The sequence below is a fragment of the Nicotiana attenuata genome, unplaced genomic scaffold, assembly GCF_001879085.1.
Source record: "Nicotiana attenuata strain UT unplaced genomic scaffold, NIATTr2, whole genome shotgun sequence".
Taxonomy (NCBI): Eukaryota; Viridiplantae; Streptophyta; class Magnoliopsida; order Solanales; family Solanaceae; genus Nicotiana; species Nicotiana attenuata.
The window spans coordinates 335,483-359,483 of record NW_017670278.1 but is presented as its reverse complement, the minus strand read 5'-3'; the positions used below and the strand labels follow the sequence as shown (position 1 = coordinate 359,483).

Here is a 24,001-nt window from a genome sequence, read left to right as displayed (position 1 = left end):
GCCCAATTCTTTTATAACCTAGTTTATTGAAAATAAACTTAACCTTCCCCAGTAAAACTCAAACTTGCCGTCTCTCCCCTTGTTACCGCCACCCATCAGAGCCGGTCAACGGCATCTGCGTTTTCATCAGTCTTCAAATATCGACTTGCTTATCTTTTACATGGATTGTTGCACCATTATCTGACTTGTTGAACTCTAATCCTCTTAGGTTTTTTCCGATTTAGCCTGGCCCAAGTTACTTTGCACCTTGCAGAATGTTTTGCCTCCATAATTGTTCCTTTTAATGACTTGTTGGAATGTCCTTTTCTGGTTGTTTCGTCTATTAATATTGCATGTGTATTGGATATATTGGGGTTGTTTTCTACTGTGATATGAAGCAACAAACAAGAGAGTTTATTTCAAAATTTCTCCCAAGAAACAATCCTGATTTCTAACAAATTCATAAAAAAAATAAGAAGATTACAAAGAGCAAACAGTTACTCATTCACCATTTTTAAAGCTTTGCCGGTGGTTTTGGCTGTGAAGTGGGGAGGTGTGAAGGTAGCGGTCAAAGACTACTCGTTTGATTTCATAGGGAGGGATTTAAAAAAGGGGCTTTAAATTGAGCCACGTGGCAGAATCAGGATGAGTAATAAAGTTATTTTTGTTAGAATGGGTAATGAAGCTATTTTTAGTCCGGTGATAAAAGAATTGGGGCGGGTCTAATAATGTGCGGGTATTACCCATATGTATGGGCCAAAATCAGGAGCCATGTGGCCCAATAAAATGCTACCAACGCATTAAAATTATGGCCCACACCTGCTACCGTTAAATTTGGGGGTATTTTTAGCAATAGAAATAACGGTAGGGATATTTTTGGACCAATAGATGGACGGAGGGTAATTTTAAACTATTTACCAAACGATAGGGATAGTTTTGACCCTTTTTCGAATAATAAAGTAAAGATAATAAAGCTTAAGAACAATTATTGAGCACGTTAAACAAGGAGAGCAGAATAGAATGTTCTATTGTAGTGAATAATGTGAGATACCCCCCCCCCCCTCCCCTCTTACAAAATGATTGGGGTCCCCTTTATATAGTAGGAGAAAACCCCAATATGGTACATTCCTAATTGTGGTAAAAAATTCTATTGGTACAGGCGTATAACAACCTAGTACGGACATGTACCATTTCGTACAAATCTTATCCTTTAATTTATCCCTTGGTCCACATGTCCTTGATAAATTCTCGCTCTTTCTTGATTGACTTCGATATTTCGATGCCCTCGATGTAGGTCATGCCATGCCTTCGATCAGCTTCCTCGAGGTATGTGTCCCTTAGCCGGGTCCAACCTCCATTTCGAGTTGCCCGAACTCAGAATCATAGCCCAATTTAAGACTTTGGAATCGGGCTCCTTGATTTTGACCGTATACAGATAGTCCCCGCGTTTTTTAGAATGAAATGATAAGAAATTATTTGAACCTCGACTTTCCCAAACCTCTAGTGATGACATCGTGCTTTTGACATAGGCACTTGAAATGATTGGAAATGTCATGTCAGCATGCTTCCCCAAAACATAAAATACGTTTCAGCTTTTGTGGGCCACTTGCGCCGCCGGTTATGTCGTTGGCTTTCTATAAATAAGGGGTTACTTGGCCGAACAAAAACTACACTTATTACTTCCTCATCCACTTTTAGCCCTTTTCCTTCTGTATCCCTTCCTTTAATCACCTATTTCTATGGTTCCAATCTGTGACCACAAGGTCACATGGCAGCAACTTTACCAGTTATGCCAAAGCTTCCTTTTTCAAAGCTTTGGCACGAGACGACGAGACAAGGGCACCGAATCCTTCCCGTATCAGAAGATATGAGAACTTCACACTGCTGCTCATCTCCCTTAACTTCAACTTGGTGTGGTGATTCATTCATTTTGCTTTTCATGGAATGAGGTGACATTATCATCTACTAACTTTTGCATCCCACACCGAAATAGAGTTCCCAGGATGAACACTCTTGGATTGTTGCTCGTGCGCCTTGCAAGCCCTTTTGGTTTTTTCCTTTTGTTTGTTCTTTCTTGATGTATTATGGCCCAAAACTTTAACGGAGTGCTCAATATCAACGGCTAGAGGTGTAATCACATTCATCGAAGATCTTCTGCCAAACATTTCCAAAGATCAGAAATGGTGCCCCCGAGAAGAGGACTTTCGGGGACGATGCTCGAGGTCGTGGCCCTAAAAGCGAATTAGGATATTTGGATTTTGTTTTTCGCTTCTTTGTTCCTGTGTAAGTACCCTTCATGGTTGCCGTAGTCATACCTTGTAATTATTTCTTGGAAGTATAAAAGGATCCCTTTGTATCCCTTTCGGCCCATGCAGATTTTATTCTATCTTTATTTGTAGAAGATTTGATTTTATGATTTCAATGAGTAGCCCAAATATCGAGCTTAGGACATAACAAACCCTTAGGTTTTAAATGATCAATACAATACCCCTGGAGGTTCTTGTTGATCCTCGAGCTGAACTTAAATGTGAGGTCGGTACTCTTGAGCCCGAGTTAGGTGAGAGCGAGATCTCGAGATGAAGTAAATCTTTAGATTTCCTTACAATCCCCGAGTGGGAAATTTCTCCAACTTAGGTAGCCCTTGGGCTTTTGCAGTCGAGTGGAATTTGCTCGAACTTGTAATAAGGATAGCCCTTAGGCCTTTTCAGAGTCTTCGAGTGAGAAATTCCTCAAACTCAGATAGCCCTTGGGCTTAGTAATCGAGCGGATATTCTGCTCGAGCTCGACTCATAGGCTGCCTTTTATGATTTTTGATGAATTAACCCTTGGTGCCTTGGCCCTGGTGTCAATATCGTGACATCAGCGGTTGAAGTGACTGAAAATTTACATTTGTACGATTCCCAAAATAATTAATGGGATGCGGCTGACGGTCGGCCTTTTGGCTTCCTCGGCACGCTTAAATGACCTTTATAAATAGACAGATTCCACAACCTTACAAACTTTATTCACATATTGTTTTCAAAGTCTCATTAGCCTTTTTCAATTTCCTTGAGCTCTCCCGTCTCTTCACTATCAACATTCTTCATTTTCTTGGATCTACCGCATAAACTTCTAAATCTGTTCCTCAAAAAGAAAAGGCTTCTTCATCTTCTCGATCAACCAAAAGTAAACTGGTAGTGCCACCTCAAATCGAGGAATGCATCCCCCCGCCATGAGAGACAACATCCGATTATAAAATCAGAAAACTTGTTATGACACCAGGCCGATGCGAGCCCATGTCTTGATATGTTTGTTTGGTGACCAAGGCCGAGCTTAAGCAAATAAAGGAGGATTGCAAATGGGACAATAAAGAAATAGTGATTCCTTCCTCCGAGGAGGACATCACCACGTATAAAGCGGGGTACTTGAGTGTATATACCTACCCGTTTACGTTGGGCCCTGCCATTCCGGCTCAGGGTCCCATAGATCCTGTTATCCTCGACTTTTGCCAATGATACCGAGTGACGCTCGGCCAGATCTACCCATCCTTCTGGCAAATTGTTAACTTAATCGGGTTCTTTTCAAGCCAGATCGAGGGGATGTCCTTTACCCTCGATCATCTGATTAGACTATAAAATCTCTGACTTTATCGTAGGGGCTTGATAAAATTGCAAGGCCGATCCCTAAAATCGCTTTTCTCTAGTATCGACGAGGACAATGACTGTGGGTGGATGAGCCGGTTTGTCCGAGTCAGGACCTCCGATCTGATTCCTGCTAAGTGGATGCCATTCCCCGAGGAGTGGAACATGAAACATGAATATGTTGTAGGTTTATTCCCTGCTTTCTTTTCTTTTCCCTAGCTTTATATTTTTTATCGAACTAGCCTCTTTTACCATGGTGCAGCCGCTGCTTGGTTTCCTGGTGGGGTCCCAGACATCGAGGATTAGGTCCGAAAGTTGGCCTCCTCCTCCTCTTACTCGGAGCATTGCTAGCGAGATCTGGCCAAGGGTCGACGGGAGGCCAAAAACCATGGTGAGTTCTCTTGTTTGCTTTCCAATATTTTTGTTACGGGATACTGAACTCATATTCATGTAGGTCTTGGAGACGTTGTTGATTTGAGGTCGTCCCCAGTTGGTGAAGTGGAGGTTCCAAAGCTTCCTAAGGAAATAAAAATAAGGAGAGAGTCATCTGAAAACCCTACAAAGCCAAAAAAAAAGCTTGGCTCGAAGGCCTAAGGCCGATACAGCGCCCTTACCTCCGGAAGCTACCCAACACCTTCGGGATCAAGAGGAAGAAAATGATGACTACTGCTTGCTGGTAACCCGTGAAAGAAAAAATGCCGATGCTTCGAAGCTCATCAAGCCAGTGGCGATTGATGTGGCTCATTCCAGAGCCGAAGAAATTTCCAAAAAGAGTTCAAACAAAGTCTCCGAACCATCATCCAGAAAAAAGGTGCCTCGCTTAGGAGATCATTATGAGGGTGAGGCTGAACGACCTGACCCCGAACCTCTTCAAATAAAAAAGAATGCCCCGAGTGGATCACTCAGGGTGATAAACGTGGATGATTCAACTCCTGGCCCCGAGTTCTCTAAGGGACAAATCCAAGAGGCTCTGAATATGAGTTCTTCATAAGTGGAAGCAAGTCTTGAAGGGCACGACATCTTTCAAGAATATCTCGCAGGGCTTGAAGATGGCCCCGACCTCAATGCTTCTTTCATTTTTAATGAGGCTCGTAGACTCTTTAAACAAGTGAGTTTTCTGTTTTTTTATGCTTGCGCCTTTGTTTTAGCTATTATGAATCTATCTTTCCTCCTTTTTCATGAAGGCTGTGGTGCTCCATAAAAGGGAATTTTCCATGTCCCGAGCAAATCTTGCTCGAAGCGAGGGGTGAACTTAAGAAGACTTTGGAGGAGAGTGACGTCGTCAAAGCCCTCTATGCTAAGAAAGAGGTGCAGATCTATGATCTTCGAGTCGAGTTGACGCAGGCGTGCCAAGGTCAAGCCGAGTATGTTGAGAAGGTGATATAGCTCTTGAGGGTCTATTATATACTTGTTTTGTTTTGGCGGCTAACACTTTTAATTTCGCAGTTCCATCAGAAGGCCGACTTGGAGGCACAGCTTCGGGAGGAGCTTAAGATGAAAGAAGCCGAGGCCCTAGGGTGGAGGCAAGGTATAGACAATCTCGCCTCTGAGAAGGAAACTTTAAAATAGCAGTTAGCTTCGCTCGAACGCCAGCTTCGAGGTGCGAAGGAGGAGAGCCTATCTCGGGGCTTCCAAATCGAGGAGCTTAAAGCCAGATCTGTTGCTGAGCTGGCAAAAGCCAAATCTGATGCTGCGGCAATTATGGATTCGAATCAAGCCGATGCCGAAGAAGCTAATGCTCGATCAAAGGAGATCTCTTCTACGGCGGAAGATAAGTTATCAAGTACCCTTGATCATGCTAGGCGACAATCCCGAAGTATGATCCTCGAGGAGATCCATGCTCGCAGCTTCGACCCTTTAGCCGAAATTGAAGCGGAGAAGATTTTGGAAGAAGAGGCGGCCGCTCTACTTTCTGATGAGGATGACTCACTTAGTGTCTCTGAGAGTGAAGGATACGGGGATGAAGTACCCGAGGATGAGGCTCTCAATGATGTGACTCCTGAAGATGCAGCTGCTAAGGATGTGACCCCGAAGTAGTTTAAGGTTATTTTATTTTGTTTCTTTGTAAGCCTACCTTGTGTAAATACTTCATGTAATCATATTTTTGGAAATATGAGAGGAACATTTTATCTTGTCTTTGGTTAGTGTCGGATTAAATAATTTACGCAAGACTTCTTTGGAATGATTAGTCCGAGGATTGGTTTGAGGTATTATAAACCCTTAGATCTTTATCGATAGATGTAGTAATTTTTTAGCTAAGTTTAAATCGATCCGTTGTAAGCTCGGGATATTGTGAACCTCGAGTCCGGATCGAAATGAAACTAGAGTCTCAGACTATAAGTTTTTGGCCCTTAAGCCTTTCGAGGTTGGCCCTTAGGCTCTTTAAGTTGTCCCTTGGGCTCTTAGAATGGCTAGATAATTTTTCCCTTATTTCTACTTAAAAGACTTAGTGAGAATTTAACTAAGCTTTAGCATGCGTTTTTTTGCACCCATAGGTTTTTCGAAGGTTCGACATATCGGAACCTTATTAGTGATTTGTTTGTGTAAACATAAGCAAACACCTCTTGAGGTATTTCTGAGGGCCGATTTTATTGAAACCCTTGGAATTTTCGAGGGCTGAATTTATCGAAGCCCTTTGTATTTTGCTTTTGCAGAGGGTATCCTGATTTAACCAGTTTTTACAAAGTGTTTCAAGGCCTTTAATTTATAGCAAAAGTCGGACGTCTCCGAGCCGTATTATCTGGTTGTAGCCTTTATATGACCGTAGTCTTTATATGACCATAGTCTTTAGTATAGCAGTAGCCTTCGGGTATGTCACTTGGACTTGTTTCCCGATAACTTTCCGAACTTGTTCGAGAAGTTAGTCCCCGAGAATATTGGACTTGGCCTTTGCTTCGAAGGGGTGCCTCTTTGAGGTCTTATTAATTCATATTTTCTACGATAGTCCCCGAGTATTCGGAGTGCTTCTATGTTTTGGCTCTTAAGCCATTTCCCGTAGGATGTAAGTGTAGAGCTCGTATGAGAGACAAAGTATTTTTGATAAACCAGAATGCTTCTTTAAATAGTTGATACGTGCGTACATGTTTTGTCGTCGGGGCTCGACTATTCTATATAGACACGGTTCGTTTGATCGTTTGGTCCATTACAAAGTTTTCCTATCGAGACCCTCTTAGGCATGAAATATCTTTCCCAAAAATGTAACCTCCGAGGATGATGCCCCCCAGTATTCGAGGTTGATTGAGAAGAAGCCCTGAATACTTGTTGACTGTTCCTTAGGTAGCATTTAGGTTTTGCCTCGTCAAAAACCTTGCCGGTAAAACCCATTTGGTACAAAATCCGAGCCAAGGGAAAAAGAGTGCAACACATGCTTTACAACCTACGGCCTTCGTGTAGGAAGGGGTATTTTCGAGATCACGAGCCTTTGAGGGCTTCTATCGTGTCGAGCTTATAAGATCCTTTACCAACGACTCTAAGGTCTTGCTATCCGTGACCATGATATCTTCGAGAGCCTTGACCTGGTCGGGGATGATTTTGATGCCCCAATTTGACACCACAAAGGATGAGAAACTCACCCGTGCCAACTTCGATGGGACGTTTCTCTGGGTTGAGCTTCGTGTCGCATTTCTCCGAAACGTTGATCGTTTCCTGCAAATAAACTAAAAGGGGTCCTCTGCACACAAGGACCTAACCAGTTACATCACCAATATAGGCCTTCGTTATTTTACCTATTTGTTCTTCGTATATCCTGTTGATTGGATGTCGATACCGAGCTTCTCGAACTGGGGTCTCCCTATTTGTTTTACTGGTTTAAACCTGGAATTGTTGCTCAGCCTACGTGTGGTGATTTCCGGTGGAATACCTGTCATATATTAAATGGGACGAAGCGATGAAATGCATATTATCAATAAGAAAATAAAAGAGTTTTTTCCTGAGCTCGAGGGCTAACCCTGTTCCCAGGTGTACCTTTCTCTTGAGCAATTGGCTCAATATCGGGCTTCTTGCGAACGACGAAGGTTCGAGGAGCTAGGGAGTTCCCTTCTTCGCCTTCGGTTACCTGTTATCCTGCTTCCGTCTAGACTTAGAGATGTGAATGTTACTTAGCCACCTGCTTACCTTGAGAGTTCGATGTCTCCGAGGTCAAGGGTTCCGGTATCAATACCACTTCCTCGATTGCAAACATCTCTTTTGCAGCGTGCTGTTCTCTATGGACTATTTTCACTCCTTCCTTGGTTGGAACTTCATCATCTGATGGAGAGTCAAAGGCATTTCCCTTATGTTGTGTATCCATGGCCTCCCGATGAGTGCGTTATACCTCATGTCACCTTCGATGACATGGAACCTGGTGTCTTGTATCATTCCGGCTACGTTTATTTGCAGGATAATCTCTCCCATAGTGGTTTCACTTGCCATGTTGAAGCCATTCAGTACCCGAGACACAGGAACAATCTGATTTTGCAGCCGAGTTGTTTCACGACCCTCGATCTGATTATGTTCATAGAGCTACCTGGATCCACCAAAAAACGCTTAACCTGAACTTTATTTAAGAAGATAGAGATTACCGGGTCGTCGTTGTGAGGTTGGGATACGTCCTCTACTTCCTCGTCACAGAATGATAGAGCGTCCTTGGGTACATAGTTCTGAGTCCATTTTTCCTTTGTGATGGATACTTTGGTACGTTTGAATATAGGTCCCTGAGGGACATCGACTCCATCGATGATCATGTGAATGACATGTTGAGATTCTTCGGGTTCATTCTTCCTGTTTGTGTCTCTTTCTCGGAAATGATTCTTGGCCCGGTCGCTGAGAAATTCACGAAGATGCCCCTCGTTGAACAATCGAGCTACCTCCTCTCTGAGCTGCCTGCAATCCTCGGTCCTATGTCTGTGAGTTCCATGATACTTGCACATTAAGTTGGGGTTCCTCTGAGAATGAACGGTCTGTATAGGCTTGGCCATCTAGCATCTCTAATTTTGCCAATGGCTGAGACGATACCCGATGCGTTGACACTGAAGTTGTATTCCGATAATATGGGCGTCTCCACTGGTCCCGAGCGCCTACCAAACCCGGTTTTGCTCACGAGTCCCCGAGAACTTTGGCCTCGATCTGCTCTTCGATCATCCTGAGGCATTTTACGTCTTGCAATGTTCCTTTGTTCTTCAACGTATGGTTGATACCGTTCTTTATTGAACATTGATCCTCTGTGTCCCTCGGGGGCTTGGTTGCGATTCTTGTAGGATGAACTAAGCCCGAGGGGTTTCCCAACTGGTCGTCCTCGACCCTAATTTTTGACGGATAATGATTGTGCATATCCGACCATGTCACAGCTGGATATTCAATCAAGTTCTGCTTTAACTGTCGAGATGCAATTGAGCTTCTTTCATTCAAACCTTGCATAAAGGCCTGAACTGCCCAGTCATCGTAGACCGGTGGTAATTCCATCCTTTCCATCTGAAACCGGGACACGAACTCCCTCAGCATCTCGTCATCCCTTTGTTTTGTCTTGAAGACGTCCGATTTTCTTGTGGCCACCTTTATGGCCCAGGCGTGTGCTTTCACGAAGGCGTCCGCCAACATAGCAAATGAATCAATAGAGTTAGGAGCTAAGTTGTGATACCAGATCATAGCTCCTTTTGATAGTGTTTTCCCAAACTTTTTCAATAATACTGACTCGATTTCATCGTCATTCAAGTCATTTCCATTGATTCCACAAGTGTATGAAGTAATGTGTTCATTAGGATCAGTTATTCCGTTGTATTTCGGTATATCGGGCATGTGAAACTTCTTAGGAATGGGCATCAGAGCTGCACTTGGGGAAAAAGGTTTTTGTATAAATTTTTTGGCATCTAGACCCTTCAAAACTGGAGGTGCTCCCGGTATCTGGTCTACCCGGGAGTTGTAAATTTCCACCTTTTTATCGTTTTCCTCTATCTCCTTTTCTCCTGACTCAATCCTTTTACTCAGTTCCTCGAGCATTTTCATGATTGTACGGTCAGTCCCCGAGCCACTCTCATCGGGCCCTTCTAGCGCTGGTTCGTGTCGGGCATTCACTGGTTCGGCAGTGTTAGGAGTTCTGTTCTAACTCTAAAGTTGAGCGATGGCGACTTGCTGAGCTTGCAGCATCTCGAATATCACCTGGAGGCTGACTCCTCCTTCTTCCAATCCTCGTGTTTCCTGGCCTCCGGGTCGGGCTTCCCTGTGTGCATTCCTTACAGGGTCTGTGCATGCGTCCGTGTTTAGAGCGTTGAGCGAACTGATATCAACTTCCACGTTCAGCACTCCCTCGGGGTTTATGGGTGGTACACCGAGCCCTATACCGCTGTTTTCTCCAAGTCCCTCACTATCATGAGCAGGTGCATTTTTTGTGCTAAACATATTTTGGCCTGAAATCAAAAAATCTTTGACAAGAAAAAGCGTGAAGAATAGTGTGTGTTATCAGAAAACTAGCACTAAAATAATCACTATTATCTTTAGCCCCACGGTGGGCCAAACTGTTTACCTTGAAAAATATGAGTAAAAATTAAAGATAATTTGTGATTTTAAAGATATGTGATATATTCTAATACTAGTAATTTTACAAGTAATATTAAGCTTAAGTAAGAAGAAATGATGAACCAAATCAGTGTTGTTGGAGCAATAGGGGCCTCGAGCTTGGTTATCCCAGGGACCTCGAGGTCAGCTAAGAACAATAAAGTATGAATAATAAAGTAAAGATAATAAAGCTGAAGAACAATTATTGAGCACGTTAAACAAGGAGAGCAGAATAGAATGTTCTATTGCAGTGAATAATGTGAGATTCCTCCCCCCCCTCCCCCCCCCCCCCCACAAAATGATTGGGGTCCCCTTTATATAGAAGGAGAAAACCCCAATATGGTACATTCCTAATTGTGGTAAAAAATTCTATTGGTACAGGTGTATAGTACGAACCTGTACCATTTCGTACAAATCTTATCATTTAATTTATGCCTTGGTCCACGTGTCCTTGAGAAATTCCCGCTCTTTCTTGATTGACTTCGAGATTGTGCTGCCCTCGATGTAGGTCGTGCTAGGCCTTCTATCAACTTCCTCGAGGTATGTGTCCCTCAGCCGGGTCCGACCTCCATTTCAAATTGCCCGGACTCGAATTCATAGCCCAATTTAAAACTTCGAAATCGGGTTTCTTGATTTTGACCGTATACACTCAATTTACCATATCCAAATGAAAGCATCAACATTAAGGAAAATTCATCTTATGTCCAGGATCAATATGTGGTGTGAGAAGATTGACCAAGCAATATATGAAAACAAATATTCTTGAAGTCATTGAATAGAAGACCAATCAAGCAACGGACAAATAAATTTAAGGAAAGGAGCTTTCAAGAATTTACCAAGATAAATTATGGAAACAAATAATGGAGCAACGGTCAAATTTCCTTGGGTCATGAAATAGCTAGAACAAGTTGAAAAGGCTATAAAGCGGAGGTGAAGGAAGAAATGTATGCAGCTTTCTATACAATTTTCTACCCAACTATAAATTCTTTATTCTACTCTTAACAAGCATTATAATTCACTTTAAGTATATTTACGATGGCCACAAAAGAGAGAAGAATGAAAATATTGGAGAGGCGGCGTGTCCTGAGAGGTTGTGTCATTGTTCGTTATTGGTGAGCGAGTGAAAACCAACCTTTTGTGTTGTTGGTGAGCGTGTTAAAACCAACCCTTGTTTGTTGTTGGTGAGAGCGAGTGAAAACAAACCTTGTAAACGTTGATAGTGAACATTGAAAATCACACAAGTTGTACTCAACCAATTTACGAAGAGCTAAAAGATAACCTCCTTGCAACCCAAGGGATCGGATTAGGATACCACATTGATTACGAACCAGTATAAAATTCCTAGTGTCATTCACTTTATTGCTCCCATATTTTATTATATACCATTACTGTTTGTTGTGATTAGTATTTGTTTAAATCGTAGTACTAACAGTCTTGTTCGAACTGTCTCCGTTTAAGTCTACTTGGTCTGAAGAGTAGTCGAGTAGAAATATAAAAAGGCTACAATTCACCCCCTCTTGTACTTTCACATTTCACAAGGAACTACAGTATTTTATACTTTTACCATATGATAAGATTGTAGAACATGCTATTCAATTAAAAATTGTATAATATGGAATATTTTAGGAAACCATAAATAATTATGTAAATCACCCTGGATGTCGTCTAAAAGAAATTAATGGATTTTAGAAGATAATGATTTTGGACCTTTTTTCACCTTGTAACCACTTATAAATTATATAAGTTTGAAAAATAAGTATGGGTCTCATTTAATTAATGATTATAAGAATAATAATCTCTTTTTTTGGTTTCTGAAGCACGAAATATGGCCAAAGATGAAATTAGTGCCTGTTGGTTCAGCTTTGGAAAAGCAATTTAGTTTTCAAACAAAAGAAACAAAAAAACAAAGAACTTAAACCAATTCTTTGAAGGTCACACAGTTAGCATTAAATATCTGTTACTGGCTCAATTCACAAAATTCTCTCATCACAGAAGAGATCAGCTTGAAGACTAAATAGAGGGTTTTGTATAAGGGCGGGCTATATGACTAACAAGATGAACTCAAAATTCTTATATTACAACTGGTAATCCTCTAAAAGAATTTAGCTGAATTCATCATGTAGGTAATGTCCTAAGCAATCTCAGAGCTCGCATCCAATGTGACCTTTGCGCTAGTACAAGTCGTCTCAAAATTGGCACAGCTCCAGCAGCTATAATCGCAGCATGATTCTCACTGTCCATGCTCAAATTATACAGTATTGCTAGAGATGCTTCAACAGCACGTTCACTCTCATTTTTGAGCAGCTTCACCAATGGAAATATCCCTCCCTCTGCAGCCACGGCTCTGGTGGAATTCACCACCTCTTCAGCGATTATTCTGTTGAGTTCTACAACAGCAGCCTCCTGTACTTCCGGTGAATATGAAGTCTTGATCTGTTCTACCAGCCTTGGGATCGTCTCATAAAGAGTTACCTCTAAGTTGATCGGATTATCATAGTCAAAATATGGACCAGAGAGATAGCGGAGCTTCAGAAGACAGGCAGCAACCCAGTCTTTGTGGTAAAGAGGGATGTCTGATTTGAGAACCTTTCGCAGTAACTTTGTGAAATGAGATGCATTTACTTTACAACAGAACTGCTCAAAGTCCAGCAGTCTTGTAAGTAGCCGGGATGCTGCAGATATCGCATGGCCAGCCTCTTCAACCTCAAGCGCATGAAGTTCTGGGTTCTGCAGATCTATTTCAGATTCTGCATCTGCGATATCAAGATGAATCCAGCAAGTTATTTATTTCCAATAGAACTTAAGACAAATATTCTCAAGTCTTGATAGAGGCTAGTATTTAGCATAGAATCCCCACACCACCAAAGTTAGAAAATTGACTAAATATCATCAGATCATCCCCCGTGCTTGTATGTTTTCTTCGTTTAGCCAAGTAACATAGATTAGAATCTTTTTCCACCAGAACGAGCTATTAAATGACTCACAAGTCAAACTGTGAAGAATCATCTTTTAGAAACTACTTGAAACAGCCTCCGGTATGCTGGCTACACTACATAAATCAAAGGACAACATCAAAAGACACAAGCAAGTCTCTGCAGCCCATGAATGTGAAAACCCTGTGCCAAAAATTTCGTCTTAGATAAACGCAGATCACTGACTACCAAATTTATCTTCTAGTTTCCGCTTAAAGAATGATTTACTCAGTACCGACCTGAGGAAAACAGTGAACTGGTCACATATGTAAGAACTCTCAAGTCATCTGTAAGTCTACAGGTTTACGCGGTTACTAAAATAAACTTGTGGTGGTTAAGAAATGAGCATTTCCACAGAACTGAAGAGAAATATATACTACATAACAGTAAAGCAATGAATACAAAAGGCACACCACTATTGTCAAGAACTTGGTACAGGTTGAGCACTTCTGGGAGTTTGGACATTTCTTCACCAAAGAAGCTCAGACACATGAATAATATTGGTGAATTTGCTAAGCATACTCAGGGTATTTGAAGCATAGACAACTAGGACGAATGAAAAAACTGAAAGGTGGAAACTAGAATTGTACCCAAAAAGTGAGAGAGCGATAGAGAGAGGCAATTGGCAAGTGAATGATAATAATTTGGTGTAAATGGAAGGTAAAATGTTGTGGATCACAACTGAATCAAAAAATGTAACCAGTACATGCCTGAGGTGAACTAGGAAAACTATTAATTTTAAGTTCTTGGGGCATAATTTGTGGCCTAAATGCCAGAAAAGAACACCCTAATCTCCTACTTTAGTAGTGGAAGGCACTACTTTTGAAATTTACAAGCACATTGACATTCCTTGAAATATTCTCCAGAAGATTTCCTAAGACTTCCATATTACCATGTTATGTTGAACAGCAGCAGTGACACACTACTACGTACTTCAAAGAGGAATCAAGAAACCTACTAAAAAGGGAAAAGTGAAGCCACACTTTCTGACAGACTGGGCCTAAATGAGGATTGAGGGCAAGTAGTCTCTCATACCATTTAAAGTTTTCTGCTGGAAAACACCATCCAGCCCACTTTCTAGGTCAACCGACAGGATCTTTTCTGTGCATGGCTCAATAACTGCGGCAAACTCAAGGATTGAAGCAGATTTCCTCTGCAAATCTGGGGATGATGTCCTCATGATATCAACTAGGCGAGATAGAACAGCAGAATCTAAGAGATCCACCACATTGGCAGTTACCAAGCTGCAAAAATGAAACTCAGAGTTTGATTCACCATGAAATAGTGAATTGATTCATCTTATATCTGCTGTAACACCAACTAGTATGAAGCACTTAATACAGTCCTACATTCGAATATCTCAAAACTGATGAAGATGATCAACTGCTCGTCTGCAGCACAAATAAATGTCTTTTTGATGAACTAAAGATAATTGCAACATGAACGATGTTGTTATTATGCAACTTTAATTACATAATGCATTTACCATGTCAACAAAATCATTTGGAAGAATACTTCCACCAAAATTGAGAAGGAACCAGAACTTCCCCAGATATACCCTTTACCCTTTGTCTAGTCAAAATAAAAGGATTGAAGGAATGAGTCTTTGGACCTAAGAGCATAAAGTTTACACAATCGTTTTAATCGTAATCTCCGATATCCCAATAATGCATGTCGACATGATGACCATCACCATTAAACATTGCGAGTTACAAATCAACATCAACTCAAACCACAATAATGCAAGTTCCAACTAGTGCCCCAACCAACTTAACAGTTTCGTCCTCGCCCACCCTAAAACTCAAGCCCAAGTTTGCAATCTTAGAGCATGTAAGCCTTGGAAACGATTTGATAATCATACAACTATCAAATGTGGGATGGTTACCTTGTTACTTAACACTGTGCTAGCATTAAGAAAATCTAAAACTCATTATCTGGATCATCAAATGCATTGAGCACTGCTGGAGATGTTACAATTGGGTTTCGCAGACAGACAAAATCAAGAACACTCCTGAAACATCTTTGAGCAATGGACTACCATTTAAAGCTTCACATGACCACACATATAGAACCTAGGGAGAATCTAAAAAAGATATAGACCGGGTCACATTTGCAATCAAAAGGAATCCTGACTTAAACATTAGCAGCTCACAGCATCAATTTTCTCATTAGAGAGAGCCCACTTTCATCTGCAGTTGTCTAGACCGAGTCCACATAAACTTAGGGCATATCTTATTGTTAAGTCTCGTATATGTGAAAACTAGATTCTTTTGTGCACACTTCAGTCAGGTGCCAAATTACTTGACTAAGTAGCACCAAAGTCGATTATAGGCAAGAAAAAAGACTTAACAGCTCAGCTTCTATCCTTTCAACCCTCCTCGGATCCAGGTCAGTTGAAAGAACCTCTTTTTTCCAATTACTGGAGTTATGTTAACTAATGTGGTGCTTATGCTTTTCAGAGCCGAGGGTCTATTGGAAACAACCTCTCTATCTTAGCAACGTAAGGATAAGGTCTGCGTACACACTATCCTCCCCAGACCCCACTGTGTGAGGTTATACTGGATATGTTGTTGTTGGTGGTGAGTTATGTTAACTAATCTCACTTATCAAATCTTACTTCATGAAGACCAATTTCTGTGTAAACAATCTAAATGAGCTCCAAGATGAACTGCTGTCACATGTTTAAAAAAATGTCATATAACCTAAATATTCTTGGTACTCTGACATTTTTTTATCAGGATCTGTTATTCAAAATTAGTGGGGATGATCCTTCACATGACTTATCCGTGTTTTAAAAGTGAAAGCGAGAAGTGAAGAGCACACTTCTTTAAAGTGAAGCGCACAAAAAATTATTATTATTAGAATAACTAATATCAACATTCAATATACAGTAATTTCAATATTAATCTAACTCCTCAAATTTGAGATTTACCGCTTCTCATTGAAATCACTTTGCGCGTCATTGGTTGAAGCACAAACCTCTCTGAATATGTGTCTAGATTTATACACGTCAAGATTCAGTACACTTGTAAGGAAAATCTTATAGAAAATTCTAAAGGCTACTGTAGCATATTCTCTATTTAATTGTAGAGGAATATTTACTTACCTTATAAGGATAAAGAACGATTAACTACCATCATAGCTAAGACTCCTATATAAAGAGCACCTCTTAATACATTGTTAATCAGGTCAATGAGAAGTATTTTTGCTCTATTTTGACATGGTAACGGAGCAACTATGATCTTGGTAAAAACACAAATAGCTTCTGCTCCCGGCGGTGGTACCGACCAACGTGTGCTACCTGCCGAGCCAATGTTTTTTCATTTTGGTGCCCAACCCTGCTCCTCTTTCTAGCAACTGGTGACCCTACTCTGTAGATGATTGATCAGGCGTTTCTTCTCTCTCTAGGATCATCCAAGCACCGTTCATTTCTCCGGCGACTGGAACTGCAACTTTTTACACGACTGGCAAACTCTTTTGATCTTTGAACATCTAGCTCTACCAATTCATGTCAAACTGATACACCATATCTCTTTGCAGTCATTGAGAATCTTTTTTGTGTGTAGAACAAGAAGTACTATTTGTGCAGTTACCAGCGACTTTCTGGTACTGCTTTTCTTTTTAGTGATTGTGCACTATCATAATGGATTTTTGCGTCAACATTTTATGTACTCAAGTTAGTTTCCCCCACTCTGATTTTGAGGGAACCAGTTGGAATATCAAGTCAATACATGTCCAGATTCATCATACTTGAATAAGGAAAATCTTATAAATGTTCTAAAGGATACCTTAGGATATTCTCTATTTAATTATATAATATTTACTTACCTCATTATCATAAAGATTGATTACCAAACATATTATACACAGCCTAAAACTCTTATATAAGGATCACCTCTTGTACATTGTCTAGATATGTATAAATCTAGACACGTATTTACTTGATATTCTAACAAGTTACAAATTGGTGACTTTAGATGCAGATTCCACCAGGAAAAGACTCAATTCTCAAGTATTGGACTAGTAGAGAAAGTGATCCATATCCCTTAAGGTGAAAACAGAGTGTGTAAGGATATTAGACACCCTGTTACCCTCTTCCAAACCCACCCCTCACCAAACCTAACTGGCTGTCTTGTGAGTTTCTTAATGTTTAGTCTCCCTTCCTGCCCAGCTCAATCAGCCTCACCATTCCCTCGCTCCCACTCTTCGGTATCAGATATCTAAAATCAAGAGCCTGTTAATGTAGCAAGTGATTGTTGTTATAATTAAGACTCAGATCTCCCAAATAAATAATTGTAGGCTCATTAAAAAGCTCTGCAAGACTGATATCGTGTGAAGCAGGTATTCATGAACTAAACAATTCAAGATCGGCATGGAACACATAGATACAAAAGGGAGGGGAGGAGTACAAAACATGGAAACAAACATGAAACCTGGTTGTTGATGCAACTTTCTCATCTTCATTTCCAGTTAACCCTGCATTTCTTGCTGCACCCCATTCCTTTGTCGACCCATTAACTGGTCCATAATAAAACTGAAGATAACCCAGAAAGAAAAGAGTCACTCATAGAGGTTGTAGAACGAATTTGAGCTCCCTCAAAGAACTAAAGAGTGATAGCTCCAGACCTTTGATTTCATTTCTTTGCTAGGATCTAGGATCCGAGTAAGAATATCCAATATCTGCATAGGAAACAATATCGTTTTACTTCTGTGGAACAAGAATATGACTAATCAACATTCTAGTAGAATACAAAATAAATTGCATTACCATATTTGTCAAGCTCTTAGAGATCTCAGAGTTACTGAGCAAGTAAATCAAAGAATGCAAAACATTTTCTGCTTCCATTCTTTGGCATACGTCATTACTTCATCCAGAAAGACATGAAACAATATAATTAGCCATAGGTGCACGTTGAACAGGATAGATGAACTTATTCTTAAACCAAAGAGAGTAAAAAACAGGAACACAAAGTGCATAATGAATACTGTTCCAAACTCTTTCAAGTTATAGTGTGAACTTTAAACCATCTAATACAATATGGAAGAGTTACACTTAACTGCAAGAATGAGAGAATGAAAGTTGTGACAAGCTGAAAAGTACTACGACAAAGTTACTAAAAGCCTGTGTGTCAGCAGCATCATAATTCTAAATAATCTTTCTAACAAATGTTGGTCTGGCTTCGAAGAAACACTTTTTAAAGAGTTCTGCTTTACTATCAAAGCAACAGAGAAAAAAAATCACATTATGGCAGAACAATTTTGCTCTCTCCAAAATGCATGGACCCGATCACTAGGCCCTTAACATTAAGGTCCAAAGAAGGAAAGTGAACTTTTTCTGCTAGGTGCTAAGCAGAAGATTTTTAGACATTAAAGGGAGTCGTACAGATTGAAATATTTAGCTGCAACAAGTCACTTATGCCTCACCACCATGGAAACAAAAGAATTACCAGACAAATTTAGCAAATGACAGCAAATCTAATAGAAGCACAAGAATTGTTAATTGAACAAGTTGCTTTACAGCGAGATCCTTTTAAGAGCTTAGTCCAATGCCAGAGCCATGAATCATATTTGCTTCAAAGTAAGCACATAATGGAGGAAGAATTCACCTTTTCTAAAGTGCAATTATCAGATGATTACGCCCCTAACATCAATATTACATAAAGGAGAGAACATTCACTGCTCACTGCTGAAAGTAAATCAATGAACCTTTACCACAGAGCCATAATCACATAGGACATAATTAGATAAGTCATTAATGTGTCTTAACTACCTGGAAGAGTATAACATGTTAAAGTAAATATGATAACTACCTGATAGATAGCCTCTCCAGAGCCCGAATAACAGCTAATTTAACAGTGTCACTAGGATGGTTAATTAGCCGAACAAGAGGATTTATAGCACCTGCTTCTTTAAACGAAACCCGCATTTGCTCATTAACAGATACATCTGCAATGGCCTCTGCAGCTCTAGCAATAGCTGACTCATCTTCAAGTCCAAGAATTAAAACTAAGCGAGCCACGCCATCCATCCACGGCAAAAGAGTAAACCTTGTATTTGATGAAAGTTCACCACTGGATATATTATCTTCTTCAATTTCTATTGCCCCAATACGTGCAAGAAATTGCTGTTGAGTGCGTCCTACAATTGCCTTTATCTTTGCTTCCTCAATGTTTGCATTCTCATCCTCAATATTTAATCCAAGAAGTAATTCAGAGGCGCCGTATCTTGAAGTTTTTGGGTTCTGGTCAATTTTCGTACCATCGGGCAAAGAAGGCCATGAATACAGAGCTGGCCTGAAGGACTTGTAGGCAACTGCACCAACTAAAGGCACCAGAAGAAGACCTTCCTCCATGATAAGAATCTTGCTGTACTCATCTTTAGCAAGTTCCAGCAACGCATTCCTCGCTTCTTTTCTAATGACCTTAGATCCCTCCACCTCAGTTTTCAAGAGCATTGCCTGCACAGCTCCAAGGTAATGAAATTCTCTGAGCTTCAGTTTTGCGGCATCAAAGACATTAACCACCGAAAATGAATTAAAATATCCAGCCCTAAAAATGCCACAAACAATAATAAAAATGATAAAAACTAACTTCTTTTCTGGAGGACATTGCAGTAAAGTTGCAACAGATTCAACAAATTAACAATGTTTTTATAGATCAAATCACCTACATGTTATAATCAGAAGATGAGACTAAGAAGCGTTAGACATTCTTGGTTAATCCAACTACGTATAACAATCTCTTCATGAATGCCTTACTAATGAATTACATTGTCAACTTGACTGATCTTTTACATGGTTTGTAGAATTACATGTATATCATGAACCATGACCTCTATTTCTTTCAATTTCTACTATGCATCAATTTGGTTTCCCTCCCTATCCTTGTTCAAGAACCAACTAATTATATTTTAGATCTTTTCTGTATCTATTTTTTATAACCGTGGCGTTCGGGCCAGCTTTCGCGCACCTCAACTAATTCAACGGGATACCATACTACCTCCCACCATCTTTTCTGTATCTATTAAGTTCTATTAGGTTCTTTCTTCCCTATCCTTGTTCAAGAACCAGCAAATTATATTCTAGATCTCTTTTTCTTAATGGTAGATGGAAAATCCTGGAGTTCCAGAAGGTAATAAGAAAAATTGACGTGTCCAAGACGAATACAGAGGGGAATGTCACCGGATAGGTTCTCTTTTTTGTGAAATTGAGTTGAAGTAAATATAAAATATCTTCTGAACACGACAACTCTTGTAGGTCTTTGATTCTAGCTTTTTGCAGAATGTCCCAATAGGTCCTCGGATAGTGACAGGTGGACAGCTTTTTTAGGGGGCATGGCTTCCAAAAAGGAAAAACATGACCTAGATCAACTACCACTTTAGTAGGAATACATTACTAACTGTGTCAAGACCACCTTCCTATGAGACAGTTTGAGGTAAAAAGTTGTTAGGGGCACAGGCATAAAAAGGGAAATAAGGCATACAAAGGTTTTCCTCACGTAGGATGGGATTGGCATGCGAGCAACAAGGAAAAAGTGGGCTTACAAGTTTGAGAACACTGTTTGAGCAATTACTGAATCAGCCTTTACGATGAAGAAGAAAGATAATTTTGGGGTCAACATATTGCTGTGCAATTAGAGCTCACAGTAACTACTCACTTGAAGGTATAACTGGTGATGCCCAGATCAGAATAGCATTCTATCATCATCCACCGACCACCACCATCTTTTAAAGCAAGTTCTAACACGGTTAATCATAAAAAAGGTTCCCACATGAACCTGAAAGAATTGGGCCAGAAACCCTATTTAATTGGTTCTTAGAACTCCCATATCAGTAATGCGTCTCACCAATATGTCCCCAGGTAGCAATTCAAAGCTTTCATCAGTGACTGAGTCCTTCTTTGCTTTATGGAACCTTTCATCTGCTTTTCCTTTTTCTACCAGTCTCCTAGTCTGCTTTATTTTAGTTTGAAACTTCCAAATTCGCTGTACAATTCTTCTGAAATATCGACTCATAATGATGGATGAAGGTGGTAATTATGTAAGTTGAAGGTGGTAAAAGGAGACGGCATAAACTTAAAATTACAGGAAAGCTATGTCAAAGGACTTACAATCGCTCCTAATAAATGTAGACTTAGTTAAGAACATAACACAGCAGAAGCAAGGATTTACCAGTCCTGTTTTTGGTTAGACACTCAAATATCTGTATAGTGATAAATATGAGATATAGAGAACCTTTATAGCCTGTTTCGCCAAATGTGCCTTTTTTGGCCAAAAGTACCTTTTTCCAAAGTTAAGGTGTTTGGCCAAGCTCTTAGAAAGAGAAAAAGTGTTTTTGAGTAGAAGCAAAAGCAGTTTTTGAGAAGCAAAAGAAAGTAGCTTCTTCCCAAAAGCACTTATAAAAGGACTTTTGAGAAGGATACACATAGAAGCACTTTTAAAAGCTTGGTCAAACCTAATTGATGCTCAAAAGAGCATTTCGAATTAATTAGCCAAACACAAACTGCTTCTCACCAAAAACACTTTTGAGAAAAACACTTTTCAAAATAAGCTAACTTTAGAAACTTGGACAAACAGGCTATATTAGTTTTAATGAACTAATTTGAATTAAAAACAAAACCTTTTTGTTCCTGTTTTTCCTACCAGAACAAAACGGACCTGAATAGAGCTGAATGGATTCAAAGGATTCGTACAGCTGATCCCGGCTAGTATAGGATTGAGGTGTAGTTGATTAACTGATGTAAAATTTTCACAATTCTTAAACACTCATAAATATATTCAAGACCAATTGATACCTACCCAAAGAAAGTGTAAGAACACGAATCAACCGGTCTTAGTGTCTTACCAGTTTTGGGATGACACCTGCTTCAACCATATTCTTGTGATTAGAAACAGTCAATGCTAAATTAGCCAAAACCCTTCCAGCTGCCTCCTTCACTTTCACTTCTTCATCCTCCAGGAACTTTATCAGTAAAGGCAGGAGATCAGGATTGGCAATTTTGTTTCTGAGTTTCTCATCCACGGATAAATTCCATAATGTACATAAGCTTTGCTCCTTCACCTGCAGAAATAAATTCAAGCTTGTGCCTCAAATGCTTGTGACAAAAAGACATGAGGACAGAAAAAATGAGGTAGATTTTGCACATTTGGGGAGAGGGAAGAACGTCTCAAGAGGCCGTTTATCTCTTCTATTGCACCACTATCTGCCACAAGCTCTCTGTACATATTCACTGAGGATATCATCCTCAAAAGACCAGCAGCTGCTTCACAAGCAGCATCAGACTCAGACCTTAGAAGGTTCACAGTCAGATTAACAGAACCCCGGAACTGCATTAACATATCAACACACTTCTTCCCTCCAAGTGAATACTTCCAGAGAGCAACGACTGCCTGTTCTCTATCTAGAGGGTCATGGTCCAAACCAAGCATCCGAACAAACAAGGCAATGTAACCATCAGCTGTGTTAGATGAGCTATCCTTTAACTTATCAACATCCTGCAAATGAAACAGGAAGAATCATCATCATGTACACCTAAGCAAAAAAACTTGATGCAGATAAGCTCTGAAAGAGTTAGTGAAAGAAAGATCACCACTAAAAATGGGAGTACTCTCAACGATTAAGTAGGCATTAAGCAAACAAGTTTATTTTATTTATCTCTAGGATTAAGAACTGGAGGTTAAAGTTGTGTTTTGTAAACCGATTTCCCTATAAGAGAGAAATATGATCTACATAACATTCACAAATGAGTTTGAAAACTCATAGCATGACAGAGTAGAGAATAAAAGCAATAAGAAACTAAAATACAGTAGGAGAAATAGGGGGTAAAGAAACTTCACCTGGTAAGGGTTAACATAAACTTCACCCCCTCCATCACTGCAGGCCGCCGTGAGACCTGAATACAACCTATGGAAGTTGGAAAACAATGAATTATTAGCTTTTCTTGTTCTAATTGTGACACTTATAACTCCTGCAGGGGTTTGCAAGACTCGATTATTGGGTGGCTTGAGCAAGAGCTGTGCTGGGATTGGTAAGGCCATGTTTGGCATATGTCAACAGAATTAGAGTTTTTAGTTAGAGTTCACTATACTCTTCTCTAATGATAATGGAAATAAACCAGAGTGACGATATTGTAAAGAGATTTTTCTCCCTCCACCAAACTCCCTGAAGTTCCTTTACTGGTCTTAGCCTAAATGGGCCATTAAGGGGAGGGTGGACTCGGGTTATTTATAGGAATGGACAGGAAATTACTAAAATTTTCACGGATAAATTCAAAAATTGTCAAATTTATGGGTGGTCGTTCAAAAATAGCTCAGTTTCAAAAGTAAGCTTAATTTCGCCATTTTTAATATAAAGATACATTTGAACGAAAACATTGTTAAAACCCGGAAAATCTGCCAATATATTATGCTGGAGTTCCAGCATAAGTATACTTGAACTCCAGCATATTATACTGGAGTTCCAGGATAAGTATGCTGGAACTCCAGCATAATATGATGGAGTTCAAGCATAAGTACACTAGAACTCCATCATAATATACTGGAGTTCCAGCAAAGTATATCGGCCCAGTATAATATGCTGGAAGTTCATACACAAGTGCTCGAATCTCCAGTATATCATGCTGGAACTTTCCGAGTGTTGTAGTTCCAGCATAATATGCTAGAAGTTCATACATAGGTGCACCGAGCTCTAGTATATTATGCCGGACCAGTCTCTGTTGCAGCAAAATAGTGGCTACTTTTTATTGACTTGGTAAACGCTGGCTATTTTTGAATGACCAGTCCGAAAACTGGCTAGGCCGTGCTATTTTTACAAATTCTCATGTGACAGCCCAATTTTGCACCACATATTGATTTTTAGGAAATGTGACCTCCTATAGTAAAGGTAGATACCTTATTTATTATAATA

The 24,001-nt window shown here is 40.0% G+C and overlaps 1 protein-coding gene across 1 annotated transcript; it reads right to left on the bottom strand.

Annotated features, from left to right (window-relative positions):
- Positions 1-12,033: 12,033 nt before the first annotated feature.
- LOC109237150 lies at positions 12,034-23,287 on the bottom strand. Its single transcript, XM_019403410.1, has 9 exons — positions 22,933-23,287; positions 22,240-22,590; positions 21,941-22,156; positions 18,910-19,556; positions 17,868-17,964; positions 17,726-17,779; positions 17,533-17,633; positions 14,135-14,343; positions 12,034-12,880 (listed from the first exon to the last, which is right to left on the bottom strand). The coding sequence occupies exons 1-9, from the start codon at positions 23,140-23,142 to the stop codon at positions 12,243-12,245; spliced, it is 2,523 nt and encodes an 840-aa protein (XP_019258955.1). The 5' UTR covers positions 23,143-23,287; the 3' UTR covers positions 12,034-12,242.
- Positions 23,288-24,001: the final 714 nt, after the last annotated feature.

Excerpts from the sequence above, each read along its gene's own strand:
- LOC109237150 (XM_019403410.1), bottom strand. The coding sequence starts at position 23,142 with ATGCCAAACATGGCCTTACCAATCCCAGCACAGCTCTTGCTCAAGCCA. Across the intron at positions 22,157-22,239 it reads GTTCTTCCCTCTCCCCAAAT|GTGAAGGAGCAAAGCTTATG; the intron begins GTGCAAAATCTA and ends TTATTTCTGCAG. Across the intron at positions 14,344-17,532 it reads AAAGTTGCATCAACAACCAG|CTTGGTAACTGCCAATGTGG; the intron begins GTTTCATGTTTG and ends TCATTTTTGCAG.